Source organism: Osmerus eperlanus, chromosome 3, assembly GCF_963692335.1.
Source record: "Osmerus eperlanus chromosome 3, fOsmEpe2.1, whole genome shotgun sequence".
Classification (NCBI taxonomy): Eukaryota; Metazoa; Chordata; class Actinopteri; order Osmeriformes; family Osmeridae; genus Osmerus; species Osmerus eperlanus.
The window spans coordinates 21,133,636-21,152,000 of NC_085020.1; the positions used below are offsets into that span (position 1 = coordinate 21,133,636).

At 42.9% G+C, this 18,365-nt stretch overlaps 1 protein-coding gene across 1 annotated transcript; it reads right to left on the bottom strand.

Annotated features, from left to right (window-relative positions):
• Positions 1–3,012: 3,012 nt before the first annotated feature.
• Positions 3,013–17,923, bottom strand: LOC134017041 (butyrophilin subfamily 3 member A2-like). Its single transcript, XM_062456287.1, has 10 exons — positions 17,892–17,923; positions 16,905–17,365; positions 16,521–16,802; positions 16,162–16,290; positions 15,855–15,878; positions 14,885–14,905; positions 8,238–8,252; positions 7,458–7,478; positions 7,001–7,021; positions 3,013–3,747 (listed from the first exon to the last, which is right to left on the bottom strand). Exons 1-10 carry the CDS (start codon positions 17,921–17,923, stop codon positions 3,212–3,214), a joined length of 1,542 nt encoding a protein of 513 aa, XP_062312271.1. The 3' UTR covers positions 3,013–3,211.
• Between the last annotated feature and the right edge of the window lie 442 nt (positions 17,924–18,365).

Genomic DNA, 18,365 nt, shown 5'->3' on the forward strand with positions numbered 1-18,365 from the left:
CATTATCACTTTCAACAACCTTAACTCAAGAGACATAATGAACAGTGTAATCTTATCCAAAGCATCTTTACTGCCTTCTCTGAAACTGCTCTCTCTGTCATCACATGTTCTGTAAGAACACCCAGTCCAGTAGACATCTGTACTGTAGACAATGATTAACAGGAATGACCAAGGATCTGTACTGTACATTTGTACTCAAAATCACCTTCAGTACCATGAAACACTAACTACTGACAAACTAATATTACCATTAAACCATTAAAATCCTTCACTCTCTACTAGATACAGTTATTCATGTGAGTGTCCAACCACATGTTCCAACGGTTCAGCTGTGTCTCTTGACCACCCTGGTCCTCCATTCAGGAGGATTGTAGGTCTGAGCATTCAACTAGAATCATCCTCACTTCCTACCTGACCTGAACATGATCCCTGGAGGGACTTACCTCTGCTTTCTCCTGGTCTGAATTCACAAACACAACGTCAAGTCAAGCAGGCATTGTCCTTCGTACTGAAGAAGAAATCTGTTGATGCTGTTTGTGCTGCTTCCAGGAGTGTCTCTGGAACATTATAGATATATACAGGTTCCGGACAATACAACAGGTCAAAGTCTGGTCATATAGTCGCTATCAAAAACATGTCTAATCACTGCGGGGAAACAAATATTTTACACAATACCCCGTATTCAAAAAAAGGAAAAACAAGATAGGCCTACTGAAAATAACTATTTTTTAATCAGTAGGTAGAGAAATTTGGTCAATGCGTTTTTCACCCAGAAGCTTGAATCTTATGTTGGCATTTATATGCTTTTGCGATGCCAATGTTCCTAAGGTAGCAGTTGTAATGGAAAAATTCTGAAGACACTGTATGCTCAAATAGTCAAGATGCAATATTAATACAAATTCTTTATTCAATACCAGAAAGTAGTTAACAGAGCACTCAATGACCAATCTGCTGCAGGACACGTACCACAAGTGTGGTTCAGCTGAGTGATACCGACCCTAAAACTTATGCAACCTGCATAGGGTCCAGGGTGGGAGGCAGCGGGGAGAAAATGAATGATTTGACTAGCCGCTCAAAGCACTTCATGATGACAGAGGTCAGCGCTATCGGGCGATAGTCGTTCATGCAGGTGACCTTGGTGTTCTTGGGCACAGGGACGATGGTGGTCCTCTTGAAGTAGGTGGAGAGTACAGACAGGCTGAGGGAGAGGTTGAAGATGTCACTGAAGACCCCTGCTAGCTGGTCAGCGCAACCCCTGAGGGCTACCTAATATACCTGGGCCAGGTGCCTTGCGAGGGTTGATCTTTGTGAAGCTACAGTTAATGTAGGCACACCACTGGCTAGGCCTTCAGGTAACTCTACTGCAAGGGGGTCAGTGCCCCTTTCAAAGTGAGCGTAGAAGGCATTCAGTTTGTCTGGTAATAGGACAGGAGACTGGGTCTCACTGTCACCTCTCCTTTTTGACCCTGCACAGTGTGTTTTATTGTTACGAAGTGTGCAATTTCTGCACCCTCGCCTCCTCTGTTCCCTCTCATATTTAACCTCACATATCATTGGTCTTGGTCAAACAAGCCAGCTAACGTTATATCTTGTATGATCTTTATGATCATTGTCAGGCCATTTCTCTGAAATGCAGAGGCTCTCAGAATGAAACCTAAACTGTTCTACCTTTTGACCCTGCACATGATAAACGAGTCATGGGATGAGCAAAGGTGTTTTATTGTTACAAAGTCTGTAATACCTGCACCCTCGACCTTCTGCTCCCTGTTGGCTACTTCAGGAGATTGATTGACTTTATTGTCCACAAGGGCACAGTGCCCGTGATGCAGTTGGTGATTAAGATGTCGGTGAGGCACACACACAAATTCCTGGAACTGTAGATAGATAGGGCACAGTGCCTGTGATAAGGTCGGTGACACACACAGATTCCTGGAATTATATATAGGTCACAGTGCCTGTGATGCAGTCGGTGAGTAAGATGTCAGTGACACACAGATTTCTGGAATGATAGATAGTGCAGTGCCTGTGATGCAGCAGGTGAGTAAGATGTCAGTGACACACAGATTTCTGGAATGATAGATAGATAGTGCAGTGCCTGTGATGCAGCCGGTAAGTAAGATGTCAGTGACACACAGATTTCTGGAATGATAGATAGATAGTGCAGTGCCTGTGATGCAGCAGGTGAGTAAGATGTCAGTGACACACAGATGTCTGGAATGATAGATAGTGCAGTGCCTGTGATGCAGCAGGTGAGTAAGATGTCAGTGACACACAGATGTCTGGAATGATAGATAGATAGTGCAGTGCCTGTGATGCAGCATGTGAGTAAGATGTCAGTGACACACAGATGTCTGGAATGATAGATAGATAGTGCAGTGCCTGTGATGTCGGGGATGACAGTTTTTCTCAGTGGCTTTGGTACCTACATTTCTCAGATCACAATGAACAGATTTCCAATGCTCTGGTACATTCATGAGAATGATTATGTAGCCTACAATTGTCTGCTGTTTCCTACGTTATCAATTGCTTGTGTCATGTTGATCCAAGTGTATCATACAGCTTTTTTGTTAAATAATATTACCTCCACAAACATCTAGACATTTAGTTAATTACATAAGAAAATACATGCGCAATGGTTGAGCGAGTTGTCATAACTGTAGGTCTAATTCACCATACATTTTACATTTACATTTAGTCATTTAGCAGACGCTCTTATCCAGAGCGACTTACAGTAAGTACAGGGACATTCCCCCCGAAGCAAGTAGGGTGAAGTGCCTTGCCCAAGGACACAACGTCAATTGTCACCATACAGCGCTGCATATACAGTTCTGTCTGAGGGGCGTTTGCTATTTTGACATTGACATTTGTGTTTTTTACTTTGTGCTATGAGGTGCAATAAAATGTAGTGTTTCCAGTGTGTGTGTGTGTGTGTGTGTGTCTAAGGCCACTGGGTCACCAACAAACACACAGCATGTCTTCTATCATCCTGTATAAAACATCTTTATTTCTCCTTATTTATTCAGTATGACACTATTTAGTTCATCACATTCAGTGGGACTGAGATCAAAGACAAGATTGCTGTTTGTCAACAATTAAAACAAAACAAACATTCTACACACACCAATATTTACAAACACTCTGGGATATCAATTCCATCAGTTCAATCTTCAATGACATCTATGTGAGCACAGTGTGTGAGAGTATGTGTGGGTTATTCTATCTGACACAGGGACACTGAGGAGTCAAAGTCATAAACCCAGAACCCAGGATAGAGGGGCTCAGTGAATGTGCTGTGGAATGTGTGCAGGTGGGTCAGTGTGTCAGAGGAGACTGTGTAGAAGGACAGAGTGCCGGCCGGCCAGTCCAGATGCACTCCTACTCTGTGGGAGCTGGAGGGGGGGGCAGGTATGGCAGTGCTCTTCTTATTGTGCCTGGCAGAGTAACTGTCATCATCACAGTACAGACTCCAGGACTTGTTATTGTATCCAAGCTTACAGTCATAACCCTCTCCTCTCCTGCTGATTCCTTTATATGTCACTGCTATAGAAACCTTTCCTCTACTCCACTCTGCCTCCCAGTAACAGCGCCCAGAAAGACCCTCTCTACACAGCACCTGTGGACGGTAGTCAAATCTCTCTGGGTGATCAGGATACGGCTGCTTCTCTCTTTTTATCACCTTTCTGTTCTCCTCAGACAGAGAGAGTTCTCTGTGTGCTGTGTTTGGGTCCAGTGTGAGCTTACAGGCATCTGATGGGGGAGACCAAGACACAATATAATACTCATCATCATTCACATTAGAATGCCTCTCTCTCTCTCTCTCTCTGTTCCAACCTCTCTATCCTGCTCTGTCCCTCCCTCCATTCCTCTCTTCCACTCTCCCTCTCTTCCTTTCATTCTCTCTCATTCTGTTCTCCCTCCATCATCCCTCATCTCCTTACCCCTGATATGCCCCCATCACTCCATCTTTCTATCCTCCTCCTGTTCCCTTCACATGTTGGGGGATGGAGGAGGCAGGGGAGGGGGAGGAGAAGAGAGATGGAGAGACGAAAGGAGGAGGGGAGATGAGAAGGGAGGGAGGAGCGGAGGGGAGGAATGGAGTACAGGAGAGGAATGGAGGAGGAGGCAAGGGAAAGGGAGGAGATAAGGGAAGGAGATTAGAAAGGAGAGGGGGAGGGAGGAGGAGAGAAGAGAAGAAAGGAGGAGAATGGAGAAGAGATGAGAAGGGAGGGAGGAGAGGGAAAACACACACTTCCACACACACAATCAGCGACTGGAGCTTAGAGCAGACACTGGGAGAGGGAGAGAAGAGCAAAGGTAAGGAGGGGGTGAAAGGTGGTGAGGAAAAGAGAAGAGGGGCAGTCGGGTGGAGGAGAGCAGAGGAGAGGGAGGAGGGGAAGAGGGGAGGAGAGGGAGGAGCAGGGAGGAAGAGATTAGAGAAAAGGAGGATCTGTATGAGAGGCCGTCTAGGGCGAAACTCCTGAAAAACTTCCTCCTCCACATCCACTCATCAGTTGTGCTACCCCATGAAACACTCATACACATGCACTCATCACTTGTGCTACCCCATGAAACACTCATACACATGCACTCATCACTTGTGCTACCCCATGAAACACTCATACACATGCACTCATCACTTGTGCTACCCCATGAAACACTCATACACATGCACTCATCACTTGTGCTACCCCATGAAACACTCATACACATGCACTCATCACTTGTGCTACCCCATGAAACACTCCTCCACATGCACTCATCACTTGTGCTACCCCATGAAACACTCATACACATGCAGTCATCACTTGTGCTACCCCATGAAACACTCATACACATGCACTCATCACTTGTGCTACCCCATGAAACACTCATACACATGCACTCATCACTTGTGCTACCCCATGAAACACTCATACACATGCACTCATCACTTGTGCTACCCCATGAAACACTCATACACATGCACTCATCAGTTGTTCTTTAGCACTGTTGTACTGATATCATGCCAGTCCATCTAGAATTTACACATTAAAATGAGTCATTTTCATTTGTAATTTATTCATTTAGAAGAGAGAGAGGTGGGGGAGAGAGAGAGAAGGTGGGAGAGGAGATGATTTTCAGTGCCCCTGGAAGTTTTCGCACAGATCGACTTCTAGGAGTTTCAAGTTTTCAAGTTTTTTATTGTCAGGTGCATAGGACGATCCATTCGTGGTTTTTCCTAAATATTTAATCAATAATCAATCCAGTATTGAAATTACATTGGTAAAAGCTAGTTTCAAGCTATTTTGTCATTGCTATTTCAGTTAAATGGCTGCTTCGTGATCAGCGATTTGTCTTTCAAGGTTGCGATTCTCTTTTCTTTCAGCAAGTCTCGCAGAAACTCGTCCTGCCTACTCGTGGGTGGGGGGAGAGAGAAGGTAGGAGAGAGAAAAAGACAAGGGGGGAGAGAAGACAACCTTCCGGTTGTTTCAGGATACCTTCCGGTTTCAATGCGGACGAAAATCTGTTCATTGTAAAGGACAGAGCCTACTTTTTGCTAAATTATTCAGCACGTTTGCAAAACACACTAGAAACGCAGAGTCTGAATGGTTTCAATTCATAAGCCTGATGAATATTTACGCTGATAGGGCCAACACGAAGACATGCAAAACTGCGTGCTACGCTAGGCTATAGCCTAATATGAAACCAAAATGCACAATAGAATTATTGTCATTTGGTAGGTAATTAGGCTAAATATAAAGTAGGCTATACCTATGCTATGAATATACTTAATCTTATGTATACTATAGCCTACTTAATCTTATTTAGATTTTGAAGAATTACAGAAAACAAATAGGCACTCGCCTACGAGTCTCTGCGACATCTGCTGAGTTAATAGAGGATCGAGCGATCCTTGAAAGACAGAAAGAAATAGCTGACCTGCAAAGTACCAATTTAACAAAAAAATAGGAGCAAAACTCTTTGAAATGAAGTTTTCCTAATGTGATTTTATAACTGGATGATTAATTATTTCGGAAAAGTCGTGAAAAGAGGGTTATGGAATTTGATCGAGTGCAAAGATGTCTTTCTTATGGAAGTTTAGACTCTTTATTCAAATGGTAATGCATTTTTCAAATGGCAATTCAATGTGCAAATGACAATGCAATCCGCAATTCAGTTTGTATTATTATGAATAAAAAAATTGATTAACCCTTATTGCATTGCATTTAATATTGACAAGGTTTTTTCGACTCTTTATTCAAATGGAAATGCATTTGTCAAAATGGCAATTCAATGTGTGAAGTGGCAATGCAATCTGCAATTCAAATGGTAAAGCTACGGTGGCCCTGAAGTGCAAATCACACCCACTAACATGAGTGCATCCCCCAAATGAAAACACTCCCCCCAAATACGAGTGAACTCCCCTCAAATAGGACGACTTGCTCACCTCCCCCCAATACAAGGACACGCTCCCCCAAATGGGAAACGACATTACATTAACTAAAAAACACTTGCTACATGCTTCGATAGCCAAAAAAATGTCCTGGTGCACGTAACTGTCAGGCTAATGCATTTTGTACTTCTGTCGATCAATTTCTTGTTAGTTACTGCATCCATTCAGCGACGAAGTGTTGTACCTACCCTTTCCGTTTTGAGTTAATGTAATGTGTTTTTGAGTTAATGTAATGTCGTTTCTTGTCTATATAAGTCTATGGGTCAGACCAGAAATACAGATATGAAGAGATACAGCAGTACATCACTGTTCTTCATGCATTGTAACAGCCATGTACATGTGACAACCTCTTCAACTCTGTATGACATCAAGATATCAAGGTCTTTATCAGTGTTCTAATAACAGCTGAACAAGAGGAGACATTCCTGAACAGGCTCCTGTCCTGACAGTGCAGTTAAATCCACTCTGCAGGAATCCTGCTGACAGTTCCACCATGTTGCACTGCTCTTCTACCATGACAGTGGTGCTTCAACATCATCACATAGTGAAAAACTGGATATCACTTACCATTGTCTTTCTTAAGATCACCTGTAAATGAAGTGAGATGACAGACAGTGAGAATCAGACATATGAACACCAGAATCTGAACTTGGATCTATAGCGACCAGCTGAACCAGCACCCTACCATTACCTACTCTCCCCTCTAGTGACTGTTCATCAGAAGTCTTTTGTTAACAGTTGTAATTTAACACTCTGCAGTAGAAACTGATGTATAATCTGAGTTTACAATGAGTCAGATGGTGTTTTAAATGTACATTATTATCTCATGAGAACAAACACTGACCATCTCAAAACATGACCCTTTTAAGAACATGTTAACCTTTCTACACATGCACCTGTCCTGACAGTGCAGATAAATCCACTCTGCAGGAATCCTTCTGACAGTTCCACCACACTGCACAGCTGTTCTACCATGACAGTTGTGCTTCAACATCATCGTAGTGATAAACAGGATATTACTTACCAATCTTAAAATAAAGCATTTCTGTAAATGAAGTGAGATCAGAGGCAGAACATCAGACATATGAACACCAGAATCTGAACAAGAACTTGAAATGGGCAGTCAGGTGGCTGAGCGGTTAGGGAATCGGGCTAGTATTCAGAAGGTTGCTAGTTCGATTCCCGGCCGTGCCAAATGACGTTGTGTCCTTGGGCAAGGCACTTCACCCTACTTGCCTCGGGGAGAATGTCCCTGTACTTACTGTAAGTCGCTCTGGATAAGAGCGTCTGCTAAATGTCTAAATAAAGAACTTGGATCTATAGTGACCAGCTGCAAGGGCACCCTGCCACTACCTACTCTCCCTCTGATGACGACACTAAACAGTCCTGACCCTAGTCCTCAGTCAAGAACTACCAGTGTGAACACTAGGGGGCAGCACAGCACAGAGATATGAATGGAAAGACTGGACATTGTAAATAAGGCTTTTGTCCCCTTTGTGTTCAGACCACAGATACTGATATGAAGAGATACAGCAGTACATCACTGTTCTTCATGCGTTGTAACAACCATGTACATGTGACAACCTCTTCAACTCTGTATGACATCAAGATATCAAGGTCTTTATCAGTGTTCTAATAACAGCTGAACAAGAAGAGACATTCCTGAGCAGGCTCCTGTCCTGACAGTGCAGTTAAATCCACTCTGCAGGAATCCTGCTGACAGTTCCACCATGTTGCACTGCTCTTCTACCATGACAGTGGTGCTTCAACATCATAACATAGTGATAAACTGGATATCACTTACCCTTTATGAGCCGACCTGTAAATGAATTGAGATGACAGTGAGAATCAGACATATGAACACCAGAACCTGAACAAGAACTTGGATCTATAGCGACCAGCTGAACCAGCACGCTACTGTAGCCGGTGTGTGGTGAAACTCACTCCTCAAGTATGTAACAGGCTAGCCTGGCTCTGCCCTCCTACGTACTTCCGCTCAATTTGGATTTTGCTTCTGTACTAGGTCTGGGATTTCAGTGCATCAGTCGGTTTTCAGAAACACATTTTTTGTAGGTCCAATCAGCGAACAGAGGGAGTGGTTGAGAATGATGACGTTGATGTTGTGCACTTGTTTGAGTTGTAGTTCAGTAATGGCGGCGGAGAAAGATGCGAGCGAAGCTATTCTGCGGTTGTGGCAACGCTGACGAATATCCATAAGTTAAAGCCGGAGCAAGAACAATCCTTGCTGAGTTTTGTTGGTGGTCATGATGTGGTGGCCCTTCTCCTGACGGGGTTCAGGAAAAGTTTGATTTTCCAGCTACGGCAGTTAGCTCCGTGGTGAAGGAGTTAGCTAAGGCGAACGCTAGCGATTGGTTATGGCAGATCAGAGTGGCTCTGGGCAGATCCAATAGTTTTAAACTTCAGCAGAGTACCCGCCTTCAAGGAAGTTAACGCTTGTCAATGGAGCGATCCCAGACCCTCTGTACAAATGAAATGTACGAGGGTCTGGTTAGGACCAGGATTTCCGATTTGCTACCGGACTTGTCCGGTCGTTTTTATTCTATTAAAGGGGTCATTGATTGCAGAACCTAATTTACCTTGTCACAGTTGAATAACGACAGTTCAGTGGGTAAAATGGACATACAGTGAACCTCAAAGTCCATTGACACCTCTTTCCTATGCAAATCTCACAATTAAAAAAATGTAGCTGTAAAACGGTAGCGTTAGGTTTTGAAAAAGCCACCGGTGGCGCCACCATTTTTGGCTCTGGTCTGTACCTTGGTCACGCCCCAAATTTTGCTGCGCTTCTCTGTGTACTTCCACAGAATTACAAAGAAGAACGTTTTTCTAGCATATTGAAAATAGACTACCGTTGTAAATGCAGTGTTCCAGGCTGTACAGGGAATGCAGACACTTTTAATTAGGGATGGGCGAACGATGCCTTGTGAAGCTTTGGTGGTTTCTTCCGGATTGTGCTGGCCCAAAGAGCCGAACTATCGGCGCATTGAAAATGAACAGCGTCATATAGCAGCCGTTTAAACTGGCTGAATGAGGCGTAGTGGTTGTCTCCAACGGTAGACTACCCTACGTTATTTAATATTTTAATTAAGGCTACATGTGTTCATTTTTATCTGATATTAGTGCTCACACATTAAAATGTTGTGATACATCTGTAGGCCGTTAGAATTATGTCATTTTCTCACAGTAAAAGTTAAAGAATATCATCCGAGATTCCCTGCACTGGGGCGCAAACTCGTATGGTCCTAACCAGACTCTCGTACATTTCATTTGTACAGAGAGTCTGGCCTCGCTCCATTGACAAGCGTTGACTTCCTTGTAGGCGGGTACTCTGTTAAAGTTTAAAACTATTGGATCTGCCCAGAGCCACTCTGATCTGCCATAACCAATCGCTAGCGTTCGCCTTAGCCAATTTTCACCACTACTGTAACAGAGCTAGCTGCCGTAGCTGGAAAATCAAACTGTTCCCGAACCCCGTGGGTAGGAGGGCCACAACATCATGGCCACCAACAAAACTCAGCAAAACTTGTTCTTGCTCCGGCTTTAGCTGTTGGATATTCGGCAGCGTTGCCACAACGGGCCAAATGGCTTTGCTCGCATCTTTCTCTGCCGCCATTACGGAACTACAACACAAACTAGCGCACAACATCAACGTCATCGTTCTCAGCCACTCCCTCTGTTCGCTTATTGGACAGGTAGAAAATCAACCTGGAGAATCTGACTTACGTACCTCATGACCAGACCTATGTACAGAAGCAAATACATTTGAGCGGAAGTACGTAGGAGGGCAGAGCCAGGCTAGCGAACTCGGGTATCCAGACTCTCATTATCAATATGTTGTCGTACAACGCTTTAACCAGCTACACCACCGAAAAAGCTGTTACTCGTCGATGCGGGTGGACAGACTTTATACGATACGGTTTTTATATAAATTAAACTAGATTACACTGATTTTTTCTTATTCTTAACATTTGTGATATGTAGGCCTATTGTGAACTGGGGGGACTTTATTTTTATTAATTATTATTACTGTTGACAATGTTGACGAATCATCAACATTTGTTTTCTGGGCACTGTATAGACCTACCTAGTCCTATCATGTTACGTTTCATTTCAATAAAATAACAACACTCAAGTGCACGGATTTATAATTATTACAATACGGATTTGGCTAAATAATAATGACTGATGGAATAAACTCGAGCGATGCCTGGTGCTGCTTCTCTGGCAATGTGAGATTTGTCTTTAACAAGAAGCGGTGGCTTCGTTCCTTCTATGGCTCTGGTTCAGAAGAGCGGCAAAACTTCGAACCAGTTCGTGACGTTTGAAGCATTGAACGTCATCTATCACGTGGTTTCGTAATTTGATACAAGCTCCAAAACAATTTTTCGAAACTGTGCGTATTGGTTTTGCGACACAGGCATCGATGCGTCAGTGCCATACGTCCCATCCCTACTTTTAATAATCTTCCCAAGAAACCAGACACTCGACGGGCATGGCTGATGTTTTTCTATAAGAAGATCCCTGTGAAGTTCGACACTCATTTATTCATTTGCTCGAACCATCTCACCAAAGACAGTTTTGAATGAAAACCTTAGACAATTTAAAGAAGGATTTGCTAAGCCGCTGTTGCCAAACAGAGGTGCTGTTCCAACCGTATGCTCATCACAAACGCAAACTAAGTATGATTTTGTCGCTAACAGTTAGCCTATTAGCAATGCTAACGTCTCCTGTATCTAGCATAGGTAGAATGCTAAATACGTTTCTAAACACATCAACATACCTTACTTAGCAAATGGCTAGCTAGACTAGCTGTAGTCGGCATTAGAAGGGAAACTTCCGAAAAAATAGCCAGAAATAGCCCGAATAGCAGTCTAGCCTATTGCTAACGCCTGTCTAGATTAGCTATCTATTTGAAAGAACTGGAGAAAGGCAGGTGCTAGATACAGGATACGTTAGCATTGCAAATAACTGTTACCGACAAAATCATACTGCTTGCGGTTGTGATGAACATAAGGTCGGAACGCACCTCTTCAGCAACAACTTCATAGCAAATCCTGCTTTACATTGTCCCAGGTTTTCAAAACAGTCCTTGGTGAAATGGTTCGCGCAAATGTGTCGAGTGTCGAACTGCACAGGGATCTTCTACGCTACAACAAACATCAGCCATGCCCGTCTAGTCAATGTTAGCTAGACTCTAGCTCATCTACTTTGTATTAACGCTGATTTGCAAGGAATGCAAGAATAGCTAGATAGCGAAAACACCTAGACTGTAGGCATGTAAACTAGTTTAGCTTGCTAACGCAAGAGCATAGGTAGAATGTGTGATGATTTAGCAGTTTATTTGCAATGGGGCTAACGTTATTTCATGTTCCTGACTGTTTCATTCAAATAAATAACCTGTGTTGTCATGTAAATCTAGAATTCAAGATGCACGTTTGTCCAGATCTATTTTTCAGCAAGATAGCTAGAGCTAACTAAGTAACTGAAGCTGAGTTGAATCACAATAGTTTGTTTGCTAAGCAGTAGTGCTAACGTTACCCACCTAAGGCGATCCTGTTTGCTTCGACAACAGAAGTGGAAACAACTAACGCAGACATCCCAAGTCTCCCGGAAGGTCCGGGAGTCTACCACATTTCAATAGCGGCTCCCTGACACCGGCAAATGCTGTACAATCTCCCGGAAATCGGGGATTTTGTATTTCGAGCAGCGAGAGACTGTCTAATTGTAATTTCTGGTAGAGATAGGTGCATATCGCGCGTCCTGATTGCGTCTGGGGGTACATTTCCTCCCGGAAATGAGTGTCTGCAGGTTGGGATGTCTGCTAACGTAATCATTTCAAATGATATCTAGTCAATCTGTTGAAAAAAGTGTTGTGTAGACACAATAGATTTATTTGTAAGTTTTGATTTCAAGTCTCCACCTTCATGTTTCAGTGAGTGTTGGTCGTGTTGCGTCTTTGCTCCGCAGCTTCACTCGTTGTAAACCAACCAATCAGCGCGCAGCTCATCTATATATTCATGAGCATACCATAAAAGGAGAAAACCTAGCGTTTTTTCCCGGGAAAATTTCACTGGATGTATCAGGGGGCATAAAACAGCACCCGGGCCATTTTCAGCCCAACCAATGTTACATACCCTATTCGGAGACCTTAACCCTTATCTTTGGGTCATTCTGACCCATCAGTCATTGTGACCCACCGTCGTATTGCGACAACTTTACCGCATACAAAAACAAAGTGAAGCATTTTCTTTTAACCGTTGGGCTGTCTCAGACCCCCCACATTGCGAAGGTTAAAAGAAAATTATTTGTATTAGTTTTTGTATTGGGTAAAATTGGGTAAACACAACGATGGTTCGTTATGAACCTTTGGGTCATGTGACCCGAAGGCAGCACAAGGGTTAAGAAACAGTGTGAAATACCCCAAAAACCCAGTCAATCACCCCTTTAATTCCAGTCAACATATCTAAAACTATCTCCTCCAATATTTTTGTTCGATTCTCGAACCTGGCTCATACTACTAGCTTTTTCATAGAATCATTTTTCAAGATTTTTGCTAAGTTTGAAACGAATCCGAAATGGGTAAACTAGCACCCCATTTATTTGCTTACGTCAAGAAAAGTTGCCTGGAAACGTGCTCGCGGATAAGAACAGGGGACAAGCACAAAAGGGAACATCAGCAAATCGCTGATTTACCTGAGCTGAATGATAACAAGGACTTGATAATCTACAGTTGCCTGCCTTTTATTGTAGCACGCTTTACAAATGGTTGCACAGATACATGACGGTTGTTGGTAGAGTTTATTTCCGTTATTTTAAAGCAGATTTAACCATTTTGTAATGAACGCTATATGCTCATACCGCTCCGTTGGGCTGTGAATATGGGGCGTGTTTCAACCGAACCCTGAAAAAAAATTATTCGCTCAATTGGATAGACCTACAACCAATCAGAGCAACGTAGTATGTTAACTTCAACCGAATCACGTAGGAAGGACGGAAAAAACATATTTTCCATCGACAAATGCCTTGATCGCGTTTCTCTGTTCCTCTTTCAAAATTAATGCGCTGTCGATGTCTTCTAAAACAGACTCGATGGCAGAATCTCAGCATCACATCTCAGCTCTCCAGCGGCAGCCATGTTTGTTGAAAACTAATTCAATCCAAGCGCTCTTTGACGTGGTTGATTACGTTACTGTTGATCATCTGTCCATCATCGTATAAAGCCCGCCCTGACAATTTGATTGGTCCGAACAGCTCTTGTTCGGACATACTTTTTCCCCAACCTAGCTAGCCCAGACCCAACTTCCCGACCAAAAAATGTTGTGGGCGGGGCTAAGTTGGGCTGGCACCCAGGCTATATGCTCATGGCATGACAAAGTAATTATAGGCTAATATAATTAGTTATAATATCGTGGCATGTTACGGTGTCATTATAGATTGTTGACATGTTATTCTGGAGCAAAGACGAAGATGAATAAATCATGTCTGATAACCACAATATTGTTATGGTCGTTATATGTTAGAACTTTATGTCAGTTAAAACCACAAAGATGGCATTAACAATAAGCTATTAATAGTAAGCAACACTCATCATCATTATAATAGTAACATAGGTATAGGCTTAATTTAGCTTTCTTTGCCGAGCTAGAACAACGACGGAGCCAGATATTCAAGTTTCTTTAATCCGACACAATACTTAAGCAGTCAAACCAAAAACACGAAGCAAAAAGAACAACATATAGGCTATTTGGTGAGTCTGAGTCGTATGTGGAACGTATGTTCCATCTAAAATAGTAATATTTCTAAAAACCAAGTGAAAGGAATACTACAGTACTAATAGCATTGATTTTCGTAAAGTTCACATGTATCTGCTTCTTGATTGGACTTGGACAAGCTCGCGACTGGTTGTCGCAAAGTATGACGTGTACAGCTAGTTGCAAGCATGCACGAGTTTCGGAGCTAGGAACAAGCTTCTGCGCAAGACCGGATGAGTCGGCCTGGAAAGATGGCGCGGTCCATTTCGCACTGTCGCTTGCCTCACTGCGCCACTGAGCACTTTTCATAGAAATGAATTGGGACGCCATCTTGGAAGAAATCTAGCTGTGTCTATTAATATATAAGTCTATGGGTCAGACCAGAGATACTGATATGAAGAGATACAGCAGTACATCACTGTTCTTCATGCGTTGTAACAACCATGTACATGTGACAACCTCTTCAACTCTGTATGACATCAAGATATCAAGGTCTTTATCAGTGTTCTAATAACAGCTGAACAAGAGGAGACATTCCTGAACAGGCTCCTGTCCTGACAGTGCAGTTAAATCCACTCTGCAGGAATCCTGCTGACAGTTCCACCACGCTGCACTGCTCTTCTACCATGACAGTGGTGCTTCAACATCATAACATAGTGACAAACTGGATATCACTTACCATTGTCTTTCTTAAGATCACCTGTAAATGAAGTGAGATGACACAGTGAGAATCAGACATATGAACACCAGAATCTGAACTTGGATCTATAGCGACCAGCTGAACCAGCACCCTACCATTACCTACTCTCCCCTCTAGTGACTGTTCATCAGAAGTCTTTTGTTAACAGTTGTAATTTAACACCACTTTACATCTTACCTTAAGACCACTCTGCAGTAGAAACTTATGTATAATCTGAGTTTACAATGAGTTAGCTGGTGTTCAGACAACCGCCTGGTGGTCCCACCGCTCAAGACCGCCCGGTCCCAACACAAGCTCTTCTCCTGTCTTTCCCCCCAGTGGTGGAATCAACTCCCCACCTCCATCAGAGACACTGACTGTCTCTCCACCTTCAAGAAAAGGCTCAAGACGCACTTGTTCCGGGAGTACAACGGAACTTAGGAATGGTTCGCTTGACCCGATGTTAGCTTCCTCAAGGATCACAATGATTCTTGCTTAGAGACTTGTTGCTCTTGTGGTTAGTGGTAACTGACTTAAATTTTTGTACTCGCTGTGATATATTGTTTTTTATTATTGTTGCTTGCTTTTTCCACAGGTACACTTGCACTTATAGCAGTTCATGTTGTTTAATTGTAACCTGTTTAACTACATGCTCTTATGGTTCTTCCCTTTGGCACTTATTTTGGTTGTTCACAATGTATGCTTCATGTTTTGGCTACTCGCGATGTTTTGTGGCTATCTCGTTGTTATGATCAGTGACCTATGCACTTTGTAAAGCTCTCTCTTGGAAGTCGCTTTGGATAAAAGCGTCTGCTAAATGAATAAATGTAAATGTTTTAAATGTACATTATTATCTCGTAAGAACATACACTGACCATCTCAAAACATGAGCCTTTTAAGAACATGTTAACACATGCTCCTGTCCTGACAGTGAAGTCACTTCCCTCTGCAGACTAATGCTGGTTATTACCTTCCTGGGCCTTGAAACGCTTCCCTGCAAAGGAAACACAGAGGTGAGAACACAATAGCTGATCACATATAGAACATGACTCTGTAGAGTCAGATATAGAACATGACTCTGTAGAGTCATATAGAACATGACTCTGTAGAGATCAGATATAGAACATGACTCTGTAGAGATCAGATCAAATAAAGAACATGAATCCACTCATGGATCATCTACACGTAAGACTTGTACAAGATTTGACTAATGACATGACTATGAAGAATAATTGAATGGAACATGTCTGTCAATCTTGTATTCATCCATCATTTACCTTTATCTCTATGTCTCTTCACCAGGACACAGATGGCCACAGCTAATCCCACGACAGAGACGCCAAACACCACAGCCAACACCCCAGCCAAGGACCATATCCAAGAGTGATCTTGATAGAACAGCTCACCTGAAACATGCATGTTTAAAGCAGTGCTATTATTTTACAATTGTTTATACCTAGTGCTGCAATGTCTGTCTATCACTATGTATATATTGGTTGTGTATAATATTGTCCTTTTTGTTGTGGTGTTTGTGTGATGTTGTTGTCCTTCCTCTCTTATTCACTAGTAGAAATTCCCACGTTCCCAGAAAATCCCAAACCTTTTTCAGAGGAAGATGTGAGGCTGAATAACTCACCAGGAACATGAATCCTTGCCGTCTCATCTCTCTTCATGTATTTCTGTTTAACTCTACAGTTAAATAGGTTTCTATGTGTCTTCTGAACAGTGACCCTCAGTCTGAGTGTGTAGAGTCCCTCAGAGTCTCTGGTCATCTCTGGAGGATCAGCAGAGAGGGGAACTCCTTTACTGTCCCACCACACCATCTCTGGTTCAGGGTACCAGCCATGTGTTTCACACACCAGAACCATCCCTGCCCCTCTGTGCCCCTCAATGGAGACCACTGGGTGGGATCCCACAGCTACAAACACACAGATACAGATTCAATCATGTTATTAGAAGGATGGCCTTGGTTTAGGCACAATAGCAAGTAAAAAAAAATAGACTTGAAAACGAAATTCACCTTTAACGTGGACTTCAATGTTGGAATCATCATACCAGTCCAAGGTAGGTGACCCAACAAAACATTTGTAAGTTCCTTCATCAGTGCCTCTAACCCAGAGCAGCTTCAAGGAGGTGTTGCCTGTCTTCAGTTCCTCTTTAAACAGAGCTGTTCTGGTCCTGAAGGAGGGATTCTGATTTTCATTGTCATCTCTGCCCTCTTTGTAAAGATGGACGTTGCGTTGGTATCTGTCTGCTGAGAGTTTCAACCACTCCACCGTCCAGCCCTCAGCACTGATGCTGGGGTCGACGTAGCACGGCAGAACTAGACTTTCACCAGCCACAGCAGTGATGTGATGAACTGGAGTAATGACCTTATGAGTAACTGAAGAGAAGAGAACAGATAAAGAGTGAATCTCAGAGGACAAACATCCTTTCTCCTCAACTTGCTCTGGTCTGATGGAGGCCTGCAATCTAGTTGATCTGCATCACTTTCAACTGTTACTATCAGTCCTACTGTTAACTATTACTATGACCATTATAGTGTACCTAAGAGACAAAACTTTACAGATAGCAAGATGGTAAAACACACAACTCCATGACAGTGATTTGTTTACCGCAGTCTGCTGTGTGGAGCAGTAGGAGAATCCTCCAGAACACACAGCCAGGCAGGGTCAGCATCATTCCTGAGGACAATATCCAGAGTGGAGCACTCGCTCAAATATATTTTTCATAAACTGTCATGGTCAATACGTCCAGGGATGGGCAAAGATACATCAAAAAGTATTTAAAAATAAAATACCAAATACCTTAATTGTAAGTGTATCAAAATAGACTACAAAATACAGCAGCCACAACCAGTGCCTCTGGACATCTGGCGCCTTAGGCAAGATTTATCACCCCCCCCCCCCCCCCCCCCGGAGCACTTGGGAATTTGCCGCTCCCCTCTTCATCAGAATCAGAATGGGTTTTTACTCGCCATGAAAGTTTGCACAGACAAGGAATTTACTTTGACCGGAAGGAACCGACTGAGGCAGCCATTATCGGCGGCTGCCTATGTCGCCTATGCCTAGGACCGGTCCTGGCCACAACATGTATCAACATAAACTACTGTATTTCATCTAACCCTATTTTAAAAATACTAAAAATACTTTTACAAGGGAGCAGTAAATCCCTTGACAAACCTATCTACCGGCCTATTTGATCTATTGCTTCACCGGTACACTAATTCAGTTGATTAAGTAGACAACGTTTGATAGCAACAGCTTTTCTCTGCTTACAAGTGAATCTGACATATGCACTCAGTTGACAAATCAAATATCCCTGTGATGACCCAGATGAAGGTTAGTTTTAAAGTAACAAACAGTTTACTGTTTAACCCTTGTGCTGCCTTCGGATGATTGTGACCCCCTATCGTGTTGCGACAACTTTACCTGATACAAAAATAAAATGAAGCATTTTCTTTTAACCTTTGCGCTGTCTC

Coding starts and splice junctions, on each gene's coding strand:
- LOC134017041 (XM_062456287.1), bottom strand. CDS start 17,923: ATGGCTGCCTCAGTCGGTTCCTTCCGGTCAAA. Junction 16,803..16,904: donor CATTGAAGTCCACGTTAAAG/GTGAATTTCGTT, acceptor GTGTGTTTGTAG/CTGTGGGATCCCACCCAGTG. Junction 14,906..15,854: donor GCGTTTCAAGGCCCAGGAAG/GTAATAACCAGC, acceptor CTTCATTTACAG/GTGATCTTAAGAAAGACAAT.